The sequence below is a fragment of the Pleurodeles waltl genome, chromosome 7 (genome assembly GCF_031143425.1).
Source record: "Pleurodeles waltl isolate 20211129_DDA chromosome 7, aPleWal1.hap1.20221129, whole genome shotgun sequence".
Lineage (NCBI taxonomy): Eukaryota > Metazoa > Chordata > Amphibia > Caudata > Salamandridae > Pleurodeles > Pleurodeles waltl.
Window position 1 is genome coordinate 1,446,247,302 of NC_090446.1, and position 16,325 is coordinate 1,446,263,626.

A 16,325-nucleotide genomic window follows, 5' to 3' on the forward strand; every position below is an offset into this window, starting at 1 on the left:
ACCCCTGATGAGGCATTGAAGCCCTTTACGGTGAGTAGCATGCTACTCCGGAAACCCAAGGTTAGTGGTTAGTCCAGAGGTTATTATTGGTTATTGTGATTATTAGTGTGCTCTCAAAATAACTTGCATGCACTTACTCCATTTACTTTGTGATATAATAATACCAGGTACGTGTGATCATTAGTGGGGACTTTGTGGTATTAGGTGAATGGTCGGTTGGATAGATGGGCTGGCTGAGAGTAGTTAGTGTTAGATTACAGGTATAGTGTTTTAGAGAGAAGAGGGGAGGTTGTGATATATGAAATGAGGTATCGGCCAATAGTAGAATTACAATAAGAAGGATTGAGGCAGAAAGGCATGAGATTAAGAGGAGGCTATATTCAGAAATAGAGAACATGTGGAGGATGGAAGGTAAGAAGAGGGACACTCTGAAGGAAGGATGAGAGGAATTAAGCAAGGGTATTTTTCATGCAGGGTTTAGGAGTATAGTGGGAGTTGGCAAGCAGTCAGAGAATGTCAGCTGTAGAGAGAAACATTATACATAGTGCCCTATATCCGGGGCAGACAGCTTAAACATATAATTCTAAGTGTGTAAATTATTAAGAGGCCTAGCATGCTGTGTGGCAAGCCTAGGGCAGCCCTCTTAAATGTATTCTGGGGTATTCCAACCTTAGTACAGGGCCTGTACACTGCACAAGGGGCGCTGGACAGAAAATGTGAAGTTCTTATTTATATTTGTTCCTTCACTATTCTGTAAAAAGAAGCTTTTTCACTCACTTTCTCACTAAGAATTGGGTATTTAGCACTAGCTGAGAGTATCTCGCCATTTCTAACTTGTTTTTTCACCTAACCCTGTCCAAGTGAATGTTATGTGTGGGTCTGTGGTAGTCTGTGAAGTATATGTATAATCGAAGCAAAGTGATAAATGCCTTTGGGTTCCATTTTGATGTCCCAGACATGTTTCTGTCCACAGGTTGGACTGACAGTGGCAGTGTATCAGAAAGCAGAGGGAGGGATACCTAGAGCGTAAAATGAGGACAAAGGTGACACCTCTGCTATGGAAATTTGATTAGGTGCACTGCCACTTGGTAGATGGTGGTTTGATTGGGGCTGCAGACTGTTGTTCAGGGTGAGAAGGGTCCTTTAGGTGAAACCAGCATTTGCTCTCTTTCCTGATCACTGTATTTGTGGCTGTTCATAGCCAGAAGCAGATAGTTTACACCTCTTTGTGCCTCTGTCATGGGTGCTCCAGGCTGGAGACCACCCTGCTAGGAGGAGCGTTATCCCCCGTACAGGCTGTGTCTGGAACTGTGTAGCAAGTCACTTGAAAAAGGAAGCCACCCAAAACCAGAACTACTTTTAAAATCCTTGTCTCCATAACAGCTCAGATTTAAAAAACAAGTGCATCCCTTCCGCACCCCTCAATCCCTGAATATGTACAGCCTACCCAGAGGCACTACATAGCGCTGCTACCCCTATCCCCTTAGGGTGTGTGCAATTGGCGTTTATCACATTATCATGCATGCGACATAATAAATGCTAGGACAACATTTGTGGGTATAATATGTCGCAAGTTTATTGTTTACACAGGTTGGGTTAGCTTACGGGCGATCGCGGTGTCGGAGATGAGTTTCTTAAACATTGTCCGACACCCATCCTGAGAAAGCTGGAGCTGTTCCATCTGGTGTTCTCTGCACCAACGTGCTTAGCATCTTACAGCTCGTTCCTTTATCGTGGTTTACCACTTTATCAATTTTGTCATGCTCCTGACAAGTCAGAGCGAGACCCCGGCCAGTCTCCACAGTTGCTCAGGATTCCAACTGTCCCTTGCGGGATTAAGGAGCGCAGTCGCGTCATCCCAGGCCCCACCGTAAAGGCTCCCAGTAGCCTGAGGAATACCTTTTGGCTCCAGGAATCACCATCTGGAGGCCTTTTAATCAATTGTAAAGCTTTAGGATCGTCCTGTAACTCCGCCAAGCCTTGGGGATGGCATCTCGAGATAACCGAGGCCCCCCACCTGTGCTCATCCCTAACTTGCTAATTACAGGCTGCTATCTCAAGAGCGTCTCTATTATTATTAGGAAATATACATGCCCGCATCAGACCGGTGTACCCCGTCTGCTGAAAACAAATCCCTGCTGATTCGCAATAGAGCGTCTCTAATATTATTAAGAAATATACATGCCCTCATCAGACCGGTTTAACCCGTCTGCTGAAACAAATCCCCGCTGATTCGCAATAATTGTAGCGACCGGTTGATTCTCCGCCTGGACATTTCAATTGTGGCCGGAGACCTGGCTCCCTGCCACACCTCCCCTGGGACCCATCTCAGCCCAAATTATTTACACGTCTTCCCTCAGGGCGGCAATTCTGGCCTGACCCTGCATCAAGGCCTGCCACAGTGGACCTCTCCCACCAGTAGTTTAGTCGTTTCCACCCAGGTGGATTACCAGAATGCCAGGCTTAAACCCTCTTTTCCCCACCATCTGGCCAACTCTAGTCTCCAACATGGCCCATCTCATTCCAGGGGTTCCCATCCAGGCGAGTTTGATGTCACTGAAACCGGGGTTCCAGCCACCCTCTCCGGCCCGGCGTTCTGCTCTGGCCACCAAGAAGTGGCCCATCACCATACTGTCGCAGTCCCTAGATGGACGAGAAGGAAAGCATTACTACACAATTTCTTGACATCTGTTACAGCACATGTTATGGCTCAACAATGCTACAATATATTCAATACTTTTAGCACCCTAGCCATGCCCTTATCTCACCTCGGATGTGTCCGCCATTTCCGCCCTAGGTACCCTGCTTTTCGCTATTGCCAACCTCAAGACCCTCCTATATTGAAACTGCATTAAGGCTGGCCGCCTAGGTGAAGCAACAGGTATCCTGGTTGTGAGGGACGGCATGCAATGTACCTCCTGAGTAGTTCTATAGGGGAATATTGGGGGGGTCCCCTATTCCTCTCAAACGAGCCCCTCCTCCTTTTCCTATCTGGTCAGCTTTTGAGCGCTGTACTTTCAGTTCCGCCATGTCCTGTCCTATCTTGAGCTCACCCCCATCTTCGTGCCCAGAAGTGTCGCCCCTCGCCTGTGCCACTAACTCTAAGGTGCTGAACGCTCCAAGGAAAGCTAGGGAAAATGTGACCGAACAACCGCTCCTCGTACTGTGTGTTACAGCGGGGCCGGTAGTGCCCCCCCACCCAAGCCCTGTGCATGTCTAGATCGATGGGAGCCCTTGGTCAGGTGTCTTTCCTTTCTGTCCAGCTAATCCTTTTAGTGCTGCCCTCAAAGGGAAGACCGCCGTCGGCTCTCCCTTCAAATTTGTGAGAAATAGGCGCTTGCCTTAAGGTACCTAGAGATCCACACGTGTGATTCCCCATTGTCTTTTTTCCACAGCACTAATTAATGCACCCCTCTGGCCGGTGGATGGGCGTCTCCAGCACCCCATGACTGTGTTACTGATGTGGACCTGTCAAAACACACCTTGTGTCGATCTCAGGTAGAAGTGGTCAGCGATAACACTCCCAGCGCCCCTAACCTTCGCTCCACTGTACCAAACGCCACCGCTCGCCCTGAACGGTCTCATCTCCGCATCATTCAGATTTCTTTCTCTTCGCTGTTGCCCTTGCTAGACACTTGGCAAGTATTCTGTCCGCTGGATAATTCTCGCTGCAACGTTGAGCCTGCCTAGGAGGCTCCGAGTTGTGGCTAGCATCGCGTTATCCTTGCTCAGCACCTGCGGATGTCGGCCTCCGGCAATCAGCACATCCCTTCCGTTGAATCACTCGGAGGGGGGGTGCTTTCTCTCAGGGCCCGCACAACCCGTGGGCATGCCTTTGCCGTAACAGTATTGACAGCTACCTAAAACCTTCGCACAATAGCTCGCGTTCAGTTGTAGTGCACCGTGCTAAGGACTTACCAGTAAATCAAATATGTCAATCATGGATGAACCAATTACATACACATTTTTGTACAGGAGCACTTGCATTTTTAGCACTAGTTAGAAGGGGTAACATGCCCAGAGTAGCAAAACAGCAACAACAAAAACCGCAACCACAGAGTCCACCCCACATCAACAAGCTGGGAAACAGAGGCAAAACGTTAAGGGAGACCACGCCAAGGATGAAAAAAGTCTAACACCCTTTGCAATGGACAGCAAGTGTTCAATTTTAAATGCTTTGGAAATCTTTGCCGCTAATGGCTCTCCACATAGCATGCACCCTGTCGAATGGTATGTGCATTAGAACTGATTTCTGTACTTCCTCAGACTTTACAATTCTCCTCCACAGACCCTGTCTTGCTGCCATGAGAGAGTCCAGTGATACTGCAGTACCACGTACCATAGCACGTGTGGTTTGTATGTGTTTTTTTTTTTTACATTAAGCTTTTGTGAATCCGAGAGCTATTGGCATTGTTAATATCAATGTCTTTTACCCATGCTAAATAGCAGCAGGGCTACTGTTCGGCATGGCTGAAAGTCATGTAAATTCCTAAGCATATGGCGGCTACTTTCGTTTTTATTCTTTTTTATTTTTTTTTAGTAACATACAGGCGTGCATGCACCCAAGCCCCAGGGCTGCTGCCCACAGATTGATCACAATATGTCTCTTCGAGGCAGCTGGGCCGCAGTTTTATTACATGCATAGACTCTTGCGACACGGCCTTTGACCTCATAACTCACTTTGTTCAGCCATAACTCAAAATGACAAGTCCATAAATTATTACAACGCCATAAATCCTTTTGAGTGCCACGTATTGCTTTCGTTATGATTGTAAATCGTAATTTGGAGACAGGTTATAAATCACAGTTGGTAGGTCATACCTTGCTAGTTTCGCCCTGTTAAATTTCGCTAGAATCTTGCTATTTGAGGTTAAGATACCGCTTTGCTTCCTTATTTATTTATTTACTTACATATATTTATTTTTTTGTTTCTTATTTTATTTTTTTTAATTATTATTTTTATTAATTTTTTTATTTTCCATCTACTGTTCCCGATACGTCGTCTGGAAATGCACCCGCGACTGGAATCGTTCGCCTGACTCAACCCTCCAGCTTGTCCTTATCTTATGTGTGCCGTCAACACTGCCGTTCTTGCATGTCCGATCTAGTAGTGCTGTCCTACCCTCCACCTCTGCCCAATGCCTCCGCAAAGTCCTGCAATACCGTAGTGAACATTGTTGTGGTGGGGGGCAGCCATGTTACCAATGTTACAAATAACATAATGTTAATAATGGTATCCTAGGATAGTTAACCTATTGGCCCACTAAGTTTCCATGGGCCTTGTTGAATTGTCCTTGGACCAAGACACATTGATTTGCCACGTCTCATGGGATGAGGGGCTGAAGCCTAGCCCCAAACCTGGTTCCCCCGCTCCAGGGGGAGCAACACTGTCCGTTACGCCTTTTATCCCTTACAGTAATAATCATGCGTTAACTTCCCCCTGGCATGATAAGGCTGCTGCTTCAGTTATTTTGTTGACTTATTAGTGCAAACTCGACCTGTGGGTATTGGAACGCTTACTTGGGAACCCTGTTACAGTATACCAGGACACATTCCTATTCCCTAGACCTTTCAGCTTCCGAAATAGCGCAAACTCGACCTGGGGGTATTGGAGCACTTAATTGAGAAACCTTATTACAACCTCCCCGGACACATTCCATTTCCCTAGACCTGGGAGATGAAGTGATCTGCGCCAGGTCACAGGATGTTGCGCCAGAGCCGTAACACCAAAGATGGTTCCCCCCCCATCAAAGGCGGCATCTCTAGTTGTTACGCATCATACTGTTACCTTACATTTTTTTTGGTGTAGATTTTATCTACCTTTAGTGTCCCATTAAGTTAACCTCGTTTTTTTTTTTTCCATGTTATTGCAACCTTTGAATAAACCTCGTATTTAAATAATGCCTCAAGACTGTTGAGTATCTCCTGTGTTTTAACTGAACACAGGGCCTTTCTGTTCCCTAGGTGGCCTCCCAAAGAAATTATTAGTAATGCTGCAACCTGAACAAAGCCGTTCTTAGTTTCACCAGGGAATTAGGTGGTTCGCAGTATTGCAGCGCCCCATTGGTGCAAGCCAGTTCTACAGATACGCGCATCGACGAGATGAAGCAGACTGGACCCTTCACGTTGTTGTTCGCCGCAGCGGATCTACAGAAAATCGGCGTGGGAAGCGCGACAAAGGGGGGGGTTGAGCCCTGGACAAATGGTCGGGCAAGCCACCCCCACGATTCTCAGCTGCGAGAACAACCCACTTGGTCAAAACAGTGTAACGCCAAGCTATTGCTGGCCCCTAATAACACTTCACCATTTCAAAACTACTGAACTGGGCACGCCACATGAATTTTATTATTATTATTATTATTATTTTTTAAATATCCCACTCCCATATTTTGTAGGATGGGTGCGGGCCTGCCATTAGACACGGCCGCCATGTTCCACAATGGTGACCGTGTGGTGTCGCGCACACGCTGCAAAGCATGGGAGGAGTTCCCTCGGGTGGAACGCGGCATGTTCAACCATAGGCAAACGACCCCCAGGCCGCCTGACCCCAAGATGGCCTTGCGGTCTCGCAGAAGGGATTCGCACAGGCTGATCGCGGTATGTTCAACAATAGGCCAGAGGCCCCTAGGCTGCCCGACCCCAAGATGACCGTGCGGTCTCGCGCAGACCTTGTTGTGAAGGATGAAAAACCGCCAACCACCCTCTGGCCTGTACTGGTACACGCCTTCCTTACTTGCTGGGATGGAAGAAGGCAGCCTAACAAATGGACACAACCAGGCAGTGGGGGCACAGTGAGGCACCTGCCTGAGGTATCTGCTGCTGGCTCCGATCGAGTAACGAAACAGACGCGTATAATAGCGAACGAACATAGACACACTCAACACCCCGCCTCTATATGCGAAAGGACTTCGAGCGATCCTGCTCCCTTATTGACCTTTTCGCCTGCGCCCAGTAGCCATCGGGGTGCGTGCGGCATGCCTGCCCCCATGCTGGAGATGGATGGCTCTCTACAGATAGGGCATGACCTTTCTCGAGAAGAAAAGATGGTTACACAAGTGATTTGAGCCGATCACCCCACTTTACTGCCAAAGGAACGATTGCCACGTTCTTATTGGTGGTGCTGACTTCAAAAGCATAGTTGTTTCATTGGTCTCCGGCTCCAGCACCAATTGGTGCTCTTTCTGATGGCAACAGACCCACCCAAACACGAGAACACACGGTTCCCAAAATTACAGAAGAAGAACACGACCACACAGTAAGCAAATACCCAAGCCCGCCCTGAAGCGCAACCAGGTGGAGCTACAATTGGCATAAAGGCTATCAGTTAATTGTCGTTCTATAGTCGAACGCCCACCTCCAACACCTGGCAAAAAGGAGGGATGAAATTGGTGGCCATCTTGAAATGGATTCGGCTTTTCAACTAACTTACGTAATAGTTTATGGCAGCATCTCTATAATTTCTGCTCAGAGACCTAATAGTTTACACGAGAATATGTTATAACACAATATCTGTGCCTTTGTTAGAACTACTTAGTGGTTACAGTTGGTGTTAAAATCTAACTAGCAATTTTCTTCTGTTCTTTCTCATATATTTCCATTTTCTTCTAAAAACATATTTAACAACTAACTTACATAATAATTAAGGCATACCCCCACCTGAGCGAACAGGCCGGAGGGGTCCGCGGCATTGCCAAAGGCACCTCGCCCAAACAAGAAATTGTGGGCTCTAGTGCTTCTCATCAGGTGCTGATCACCTCCCTGTCAGGCCTGAGGTCCACTGGCCGGCCACAGGGAAGCACAAACCCCGCGGCTGGCCATCGCATCGCGTTCCTGTTGCAGAGCACGTGTTGCCCAGCAACCAGCCCTGTCGGACGGAAATTGGGCTCAGTAGAGCCCAATCTACTAGAAATAGCCCAAAGGGCTACACAGCACTGGCAAAGGCACCTCGTCGTTTCGGGCAGGCTAAGAGAGGTGCCGAGCATACAAGCCGTGAGGGGAACGGCAACTACTGTAATGGGAATAGCGCCTAACCGGCCTAGGCGGGTTAGCGATCGGCGCGCCGCCCCCACGAGAGAGAGGGGCTTTGCTTTGGTGCCCGAAGTCTGCGGGCAATGAGAGAGTGTTCGTAAGGAGGGAGGGTCTGGTGGCGGCTGAAGGGAGTGGGCGGTTTCGGGAATTGGGAACTCGCGTTGTTCGCCTTCCCCGGCTTTCTTGGGTGAGTTCTCCGACCCATAGCCCCTTTCCCCAACCGCAGGAATACATCCCATCCCCAAGGCCTGCACCCCTGCCCCCACCTCTTCCGACTCACCTGGACTTGCCCTGCCACATGTCCGTATCCGGACTCAGCTACTCTCTCGTCCTGCTCGCTGCTCGCCGTTCACACAAAGAGGCCCAGCCCTGTGAGGTCACCCCTTAAAAGACCTCCTGGCCTCACTCCTCCCTCCTCACACCTTCGGGCCATAAAGAGAGGTGGACCACCCTCCCTAAGTACGTAGGCCCCTCCTGGCCATTTGCCTCCCTAACAGGGGAGCGACGTTTGGGAGCTGTCCCCCCTAATGTCGCCCTGCGTGCGACGTGGCCAGCTACATTCTGCCTGGGAGCCACCAGACATCAATCCTCATGCAAAAAGTAAGTAAGTAATAGGTTAATGAAATAGTAAATAAAATCATATTGAACACTGACCCGAGCCCCATACAAGCCCAAAAGCTGCAGATAAAACCTCAGGTATGTTTTAAAATCTTCTATAATTGCAGAGCGCAAGTAAATTGTGTGCCAGGAACAGAGCTAGAAAGGTTGCGTCAGACCTATGTAACTGTGGAAAGTTCAAAAACTTCTCTGTGCCTCACCAGACTGGAAAAAAACTTCCACTCCTCACATGACAGGAAAATAAACGCGCATTCCAAGTGCTTGTGAATAAGGCAGTGACTATCAATACCAAAAGCAAAAGGTTTAGGAAGAGACTGATATCACAGAAAGAGTCCTGAGGCTTTAGGCTCTGTAAAGTGTGTCACAACTGGTTCAATTGTGATGGGTTCAGTGGTGGTGGAGCACCCATGAATAGACCATGTGGTGCATCGTGTCCACCTCATCTAAATGCCCTCAGTTTGAAGGGTAAAGAAGCAGGTGTTACAGTGTAGCACATAAGAGGGTTTTTAAACAGGAACACAAGGGGCTCTGACACTGGTAGATTGGGTCTCTCAATGTTCTGGTGCTAGTGAGGAGTCCCTGGATGGGTTTCTGTGGTCAAGTATGTGCCTGTTAGATTGGTGTCTACAGTCGACCACACCCCGCCCAGTCTACAATCTACAGGCTCAATGCAGACAAGCAGTGTATCTATTCCTTTGAAAGGCTCGCCCATGGCCAGCATTTCTACATTAGTAGGAGCCACAGCATGTAGATCTTTCATTTTGAAATGCTGCAGAAGGGTGCACTTGGAATGTTCACAGATGTGGACTCGTACTCACAAGATCTTATGCTTTCTGGCCACGCTGAGACTCAGAAAACATCTGTCCTGACCATCACGCTGACCCGATGCATCAAAGCCTTCTTTTTGTTAGCTGCAGTTGTCCATCGCCAGCCCTTGGGCATCACACCTTCCACTTTCAGCATCTACCGTAGTATCTCTGTTTCCCTCCGGCCCCACTCTCCCCAGACCCTTTCTGTCTCTCGTAGCTGCCTCTCTCTCTCTCCAGACTCTTTATCTCTCCAGTCCTCCATCTCTCCGGTCCTCCATCTCTCTCTGGCCCCACATTCCCGCTCCAGTCCCTCTCTCTCCAGCTTCCCTGGGTCTCTAAGCCCCCCATCTCTCCAAACCAACTGTCTCTCTCTGCCCTCTCTCTGTCTCTCTCTGGCCCCTCCGTCCCTCTTCCATATCTATTACTTGGCCTCCAATGTGGCTATTTTATTCCTGGTCCTTCGGTCCCTCTCCCTCCGCATTGCCATATTGACCGATGCAGAGCCCCTCTGCCCTTCTCTTCCATTGTGTCAATCCCTCTCTCCATCCCTCCTCGTTGACCCGATTTCTCTCCCATCCCTCCATATTGCACCGGCCCCTCACCTCTTCAAACTGAATAAGTCAGCACAGAAAGGCACAATTCTATGTACTGGTAAGGTACCTGCTTCTCAGGTTGTACTAACAATTTCATTGTACCATGCAAAAAGCTGTCAAAAGTCATGAAATCATAGAGATAATACTAAATAAAATAATTAATTTACTCCTATCCAGATGGCTTACCTGATGCTAAAGAAGGAGTTCATCTAAAAGTTGTATGAAAAATCCTAAATTATGGTGAAATTGTTTTTTTAATAACAATTTTGAAAATGTCGTAGCCATTTAGGGCCAGATGTAGCAAAGGGTTTTACCCATTCTGTGTCTATGGGAAAATGTGTTCGTACATATGGCCCTTAGCGCCTATAGTCTAAACCTGGGTCACATGACTGGAGTCACATGACTGGGGGTAGCTGAGAGCTGGGGTTTATGTATTCCTCCTAGACAACCACACACAATAAGGAGCTTAAGTGTGCTTGCTCATTAATAGCCTAAGGTGGCTTGTTACAATCGGAAGGAGACACCGGGTACTTTGTAGTTTCCCAATGCCGCATTGGATACACCGACAACTGACCTGATGACAAGCCCCTTTCACTACTCGGTTTTTAAAACTGATGACACATCTGCCACGTAGGCTATTAACAGTGTAACATACTGTGTTACCACAATGCCAATTTATTGCTGCAAGATGGTGCATATTAAATTACATAGATCCATCCTGGTGTGGTAATATTAACTACACAGCCAAAAAGAAAGATTGACACACAGAAAACTACTGAATTGTAGAATCAGGACAGAAGGTGAATAGAACAGATGTTATTAGTGATAACAACCAGTGGATTAAAGATAGGATTGAACATTGAAAACACATTCTGTGTTGTATTTTAATAAACTTAGTAGGAGGTCCAGTAGAATATTCAAGGGTTCCTGTGCAATTAAGGCCACCTAGTATTTAGTTCCTGCATCTCTTGCTTATTTAGCTGTTCATGTATAATATCTGAACAGTCACAGATTGGCAAATCGGTATGAGACTGATAATGGTAGGCAAAATTAGGAAGGAATCCATTGGAACCATTGTCAGATTAATTTTAGTTACTCACCCTGGCTCCTAGTACTGCTCTGTCAGCCTTTCTGGCACTCAACCCTGAAGCACTTGGCTACCTAAAAAAGCTGTCATACTATTCCAGCTATCACTATAGCATTGTGTCCCAGACTGCGGGTCAGAGCCCACTGGTGGGTTGCGAGCTGATTTTTTTTTGAGTCGAGATAGTCCTGTCTATATGCAAGTAATATTAAACAATTATTACCTCTGTTTGTGTACCAGTGAAAAGGTGCTGAACAATGACCTGAAGTCCAGTTTTAAAACAAACCTTGAAAGTTTTCAGAATTTGTTGCTGCCGTTTTTCACTTTACATTGCCATTTGTGTACCTCTTGTGTATGATTTTCACACATCAATTGAGGAATATGGATGCGGTCTATTGGTCAGAGTTGCCAATCTTGGATCCGGGGAGTCAAATCCTGGCATTTCCTCAATATCCTTTGATTCAGGACAAATCACTTAGGGGGTCATTACAACCCTGGCGGACGGTGTTAAAGGTGCGGTAATACCGCAAACAGGCTGGTGGACAAAAAAAGGGAATCATGACCCTGGCGGAAACCGCCAACAAAGACAGCCACTTTAACACCCCGCCCGCCACATCGGTACAGACAAGCAGCGCGGCGGTCACCGCCAACAGACAGGCGGAAGACAATGTACCGCCCATAGTATCACAACCTACCAATCCACCACCTTTTCCGGGGCGGATTCACCGTAGATAAAAACACGGCGGAAACAGTTCCTGCAATGGGAAAACGCTCACCTGAACACATCCCATGAGGAAGGAGGACTCCATGGATCCGGAATTACAAATCCTACCGGCCCTTGTATTCCTACTCATCTACGAAGAGCAACGCCGGCGCCGGTGAAGACAACAGTGAGTACTGCACCTATGACATAGGGGAGGGGGAGGCAAAAGTCAGGGGGACACACACGAAACACCCCCACCCCCACCCTCACCCACTACAACACACACACCAATGCATTCACAAACATCACAGTAACAACCCACAACCCCCCCGGAAGAATGCAAACACAAAACGAAATCAGTTCAAACATTGTAATGTTTCAATATACATGTCTCAAATATATACAGAAATATGATAAAATCATTCAAAAGTATATACATTACGAGAAGAAGTGCAGATATGCACATATCAATGTCCGTGCACCACTAGTCCAAAAATGCATGGGCGAGGCCCACAATAGATACCTGTCCACAAACGGAGAGAACACTGCCGGGTCATCAGAGAGAAATACAACAGGCACCTCAGGGGAAGAGGAAGGGGGGGCACCTCAGCCGGATGATTGCAAAGCCAGATCCACGACGGGGCTCCATGCCCATTGATGTATCCTGGGGAGTGCAAAGCCACAGTCTCACAAGTCTCTACAGTGGGTGGTTTGCCCACTGTACCATCCTGGGGAGTGCAAAGCCACAGTTTCTCAAGTCTCTACAGTGGGTGGTTTGCCCATTGTACCATCCTGGGGAGTGCAAAGCCACAGTCTCACAAGTCTCTACAGTGGGTGGTTTGCCCACTGTACCATCCTGGGGAGTGCAAAGCCACAGTCTCACAAGTCTCTACAGTGGGTGGTTTGCCCACTGTACCATCCTGGGGAGTGCAAAGCCACAGTCTCTCAAGTCTCTACAGTGGGTGGTTTGCCCACTGTACCATCCTGGGGAGTGCAAAGCCACAGTCTCACAAGTCTCTACAGTGGGTGGTTTGCCCACTGTACCATCCTGGGGAGTGCAAAGCCACAGTCTCTCAAGTAGATAACAGCCACCACTGGTTCTGGAGGGGGACTGGTGCCCAGACTGGATTAGTCTCCCCATGACAGTCCCTGTCCCGTCACTGTCCCAGCTGCACATGGGATAACGATGCTTGATGTGGCGGTCTTTTCCTTCTTCAGCGGTGCATGCCCTGTTCAGCGGTGCTTAGCCATGGCGGTTCTGGACTGTTCAGCGGTGCTTTGCCATGGCGGTCTCTGGACTGTTCAGCGGTGCTTCGCCATGGCGGTCTCTGGACTGTTCAGCGGTGCTTTGCCATGGCGGTTCTGGACTGTTCAGCGGTGCTTAGCCATGGCGGTTCTGGACTGTTCAGCGGTGCTTAGCCATGGCGGTTCTGGACTGTTCAGCGGTGCTTTGCCATGGCGGTCTCTGGACTGTTCAGCGGTGCTTTGCCATGGCGGTCTCTGGACTGTTCAGCGGTGCTTAGCCATGGCGGTCTCTGGACTGTTTAGCGGTGCTTTGCCATGGCGGTCTCTGGACTGTTCAGCGGTGCTTAGCCATGGCGGTTCTGGACTGTTCAGCGGTGCTTTGCCATGGCGGTCTCTGGACTGTTCAGCGGTGCTTCGCCATGGCGGTCTCTGGACTGTTCAGCGGTGCTTTGCCATGGCGGTTCTGGACTGTTCAGCGGTGCTTAGCCATGGCGGTTCTGGACTGTTCAGCGGTGCTTTGCCATGGCGGTCTCTGGACTGTTCAGCGGTGCTTTGCCATGGCGGTCTCTGGACTGTTCAGCAGTGCTTTGCCATGGCGGTCTCTGGACTGTTTAGCGGTGCTTTGCCATGGCGGTCTCTGGACTGTTCAGCGGTGCTTAGCCATGGCGGTCTCTGGACTGTTCAGCGGTGCTTTGCCATGGTGGTCTCTGGACTGTTCAGCGGTGCTTAGCCATGGCGGGCTCTGGACTGGGCATTGGTGTGTGGCATGACTTTCTCTGGACTGGGCATTGGTGTGTGGCATGACGTTCTCTGGACTGGACATTGGTGTGTGGCATGACGTTCTCTGGACTGGACATTGGTGTGTGGCATGACGGTCCCTCATTGCCCAGCGGGGCTGTGGCTGCCGGGGCCCTCCTGGGCACTGACTCCGGCGGTGGCAGTGGTCTCCTGACCAGTGATGATACTTGGGCCCTCCTGGGCACTGACTCCGGCAGTGGCGGTGGTCTCCTGACCAGTGACGGTACTTGGGCCCTCCTGGGCACTGACTCCGGCGGTGGCGGTGGTCTCCTGACCAGTGACGATACTTGGGCCCTCCTGGGCACTGACTCCGGTGGTGGCGGTGGTCTCCTGACCAGTGACAATACTTGGGACCTCCTGGGCACTGACTCCGGCGGTGGTCTCCTGACCAGTGACGATACTTGGGCCCTCCTGGGCACTGACTCCAGCGGTGGTCTCCTGACCAGTGACGATACTTGGGCCCTCCTGGGCACTGACTTCGGCGGTGGCGGTGGTCTCCTGACCAGTGACAATACTTGGGCCCTCCTGGGCAATGACTCTGGCCGTGTTCTCCTGACCAGTGACGATACTTGGGCCCTCCTGGGCAATGACTCTGGCGGTGGTTTCCGGACCAGTGACGATACTTGGGCCCTCCTGGGCAATGACTCTGGTGGTGGTCTCCGGACCAGTGATGATGGTTCTGGCGGTGGCGTCCCGGCCGCCTGGAAGGATGCCGCCCTTCTCTGCCATGATGCTCACACCAGGCTGTGCAGACTTCTTCTGGCCCTTCCCCACCTTTGGAGGAGACACAGCTGACTCTGCTATCCCCCTGGGACCCCTGTGAGTTGTTTTGCCTCCAGGAGTCTTCACACGGTCCCGTTGGCCACTTTCAAATTTCAGAGCCTTTACAGGGGGTGGACTGGCAGTGCCTTGGCTCCGTGTCACACTGCCTGCCCTGGTGGCCGGTGCACTCCACACACCTTGAACACGCACCACTGGTACTTGAGGCTTTTTGGCTGAGGCGCTACGACGGGACTGATGAAGTGGGGGAGGGGTGGGGGCAAAAAGGTCAACTTTACAGAGGGACAGTTTCTGACGAACACTGGGATGGGTAGCTGGAGGGGGTCTGGGAGTGGAGGAAGAAGAGGTGGTAGTAGGAGGTGTCACTTTAGGTGTTTTGGGTGCAGGTGCAGGTACTGGAGGCTGTCGTGAGGTGGATGGCTGTTGGGTGGGTGTACTTTGGGAGGGGGCGTCACAGACACACTGGGAGAGGACACGGGACGTGTAAACGGGAGTGGAGGTGGTGAGTGCAGGTGAGCGGGGTGTGGAGCTGGATGTTCTGGTGCGAGTCCTGGTGCCTGTAGATGTAGTGCATGCAGGTGAGAGTGTAGACGAGACTGGGAGGGAGGAGGGAGACGACGAGGAGGGGGACACAGCGGAGGCAGTGGATGTTGCTGTGTGTGCATGTGGGTGATGCTTGTGTGTGTGCATGTGGGTTGTGTGGTGCCTATGTTTGCCTGAGCTACTTTTGTGTGTTGAGGTGTGTGCATGCTGGTCTGATGGTGTGCTTGGGATAGGCTGGGGTACAGGAGATTGGGTCTGGGTGGAGGAGGTTGGAGGGGGGAGGCTAGACACAGGGACAATGGCTGCCATCAGTGCTGAGGCCAGAGATTGGAGGGTTCGCTGAAGGACAGCCTGACCAGAATGAATGCCCTCCAGGAATGCATTACCGTGTTGCAACTCCCTTTCTACACCCTGGATGGCATTCACAATGGTAGACTGCCCAACAGTGAGTGACCTGAGGAGGTCAATGGCCTCCTCACTGAGGACAGCAGGGGTGACTGGGGCAGGGCCTGAGGTGCCTGGGGCGAAGGTGATGCCCACCCTCCTGGGTGAGCGGGCACGGGGCGAACGCTGAGGGGCTGCTGGGAGAGCGGTGCTGGTAGGGGAGGTGGCGGCTGTACCTGTAGAAGTGGTGCACACAGATGGTGCCGCCACCACAAGGGAGCTCCCATCGGCGGACGAGTCCGTGTCACTGGTTGGTGATCCGGTGGCCGACGTGAAGCTCCCCTCGCCCTCCGTCCCACTGGTGCATTCAGAGTCCGTGGTGGCCCTCCATGGCCATGTGGGATGCAGCTCCCTCATGCTCCGGTGCCACTGTACCTCAGCCTGATGATGCTGATGGACAAAAGAACAGGGAGACCACAAAAAGGGGGGGGGGGGGAAGACAGAAGAAAGACAGGTTGAGTGCATGGCATACCGCTAACATTGGCGGACAATACAGACACAGCAGCCCCCTGCACTACGCTGTGCTCCTGGCCTCTACAGATGCAATTTCAGGGATCTGGCCTACATGGCTATGGTGGACTTCTGCACACATGGATGCCACAGGGGCATGTATACCTGTACTTGGCACTCTACTGCGGTGGGGTAGAGTGCCATATGGCCTGCATTACGGAGGGGCCAAG

General features: G+C 50.3%; 1 protein-coding gene and 1 long non-coding RNA gene across 2 annotated transcripts in view; one reads left to right on the top strand and one right to left on the bottom strand.

Moving 5' to 3' along the window:
* Positions 1-1,550: 1,550 nt before the first annotated feature.
* On the bottom strand, positions 1,551-8,394 carry LOC138246463 (uncharacterized). Its single transcript, XR_011194295.1, has 2 exons — positions 8,309-8,394; positions 1,551-2,643 (listed from the first exon to the last, which is right to left on the bottom strand). It is a non-coding gene; the product is annotated as an uncharacterized lncRNA (long non-coding RNA).
* Positions 8,395-8,402: 8 nt separating this feature from the next.
* The window catches only part of LOC138246462 (alpha-tectorin-like), a 270,914-nt gene continuing 262,991 nt past the window's right edge, over positions 8,403-16,325 (top strand). Inside the window, exon 1 of the mRNA XM_069201099.1 lies at positions 8,403-8,628. Coding sequence (XP_069057200.1) covers positions 8,620-8,628 — 9 coding nt within the window. The 5' untranslated portion in view covers positions 8,403-8,619. The remainder of the gene's footprint in view (positions 8,629-16,325) is intronic.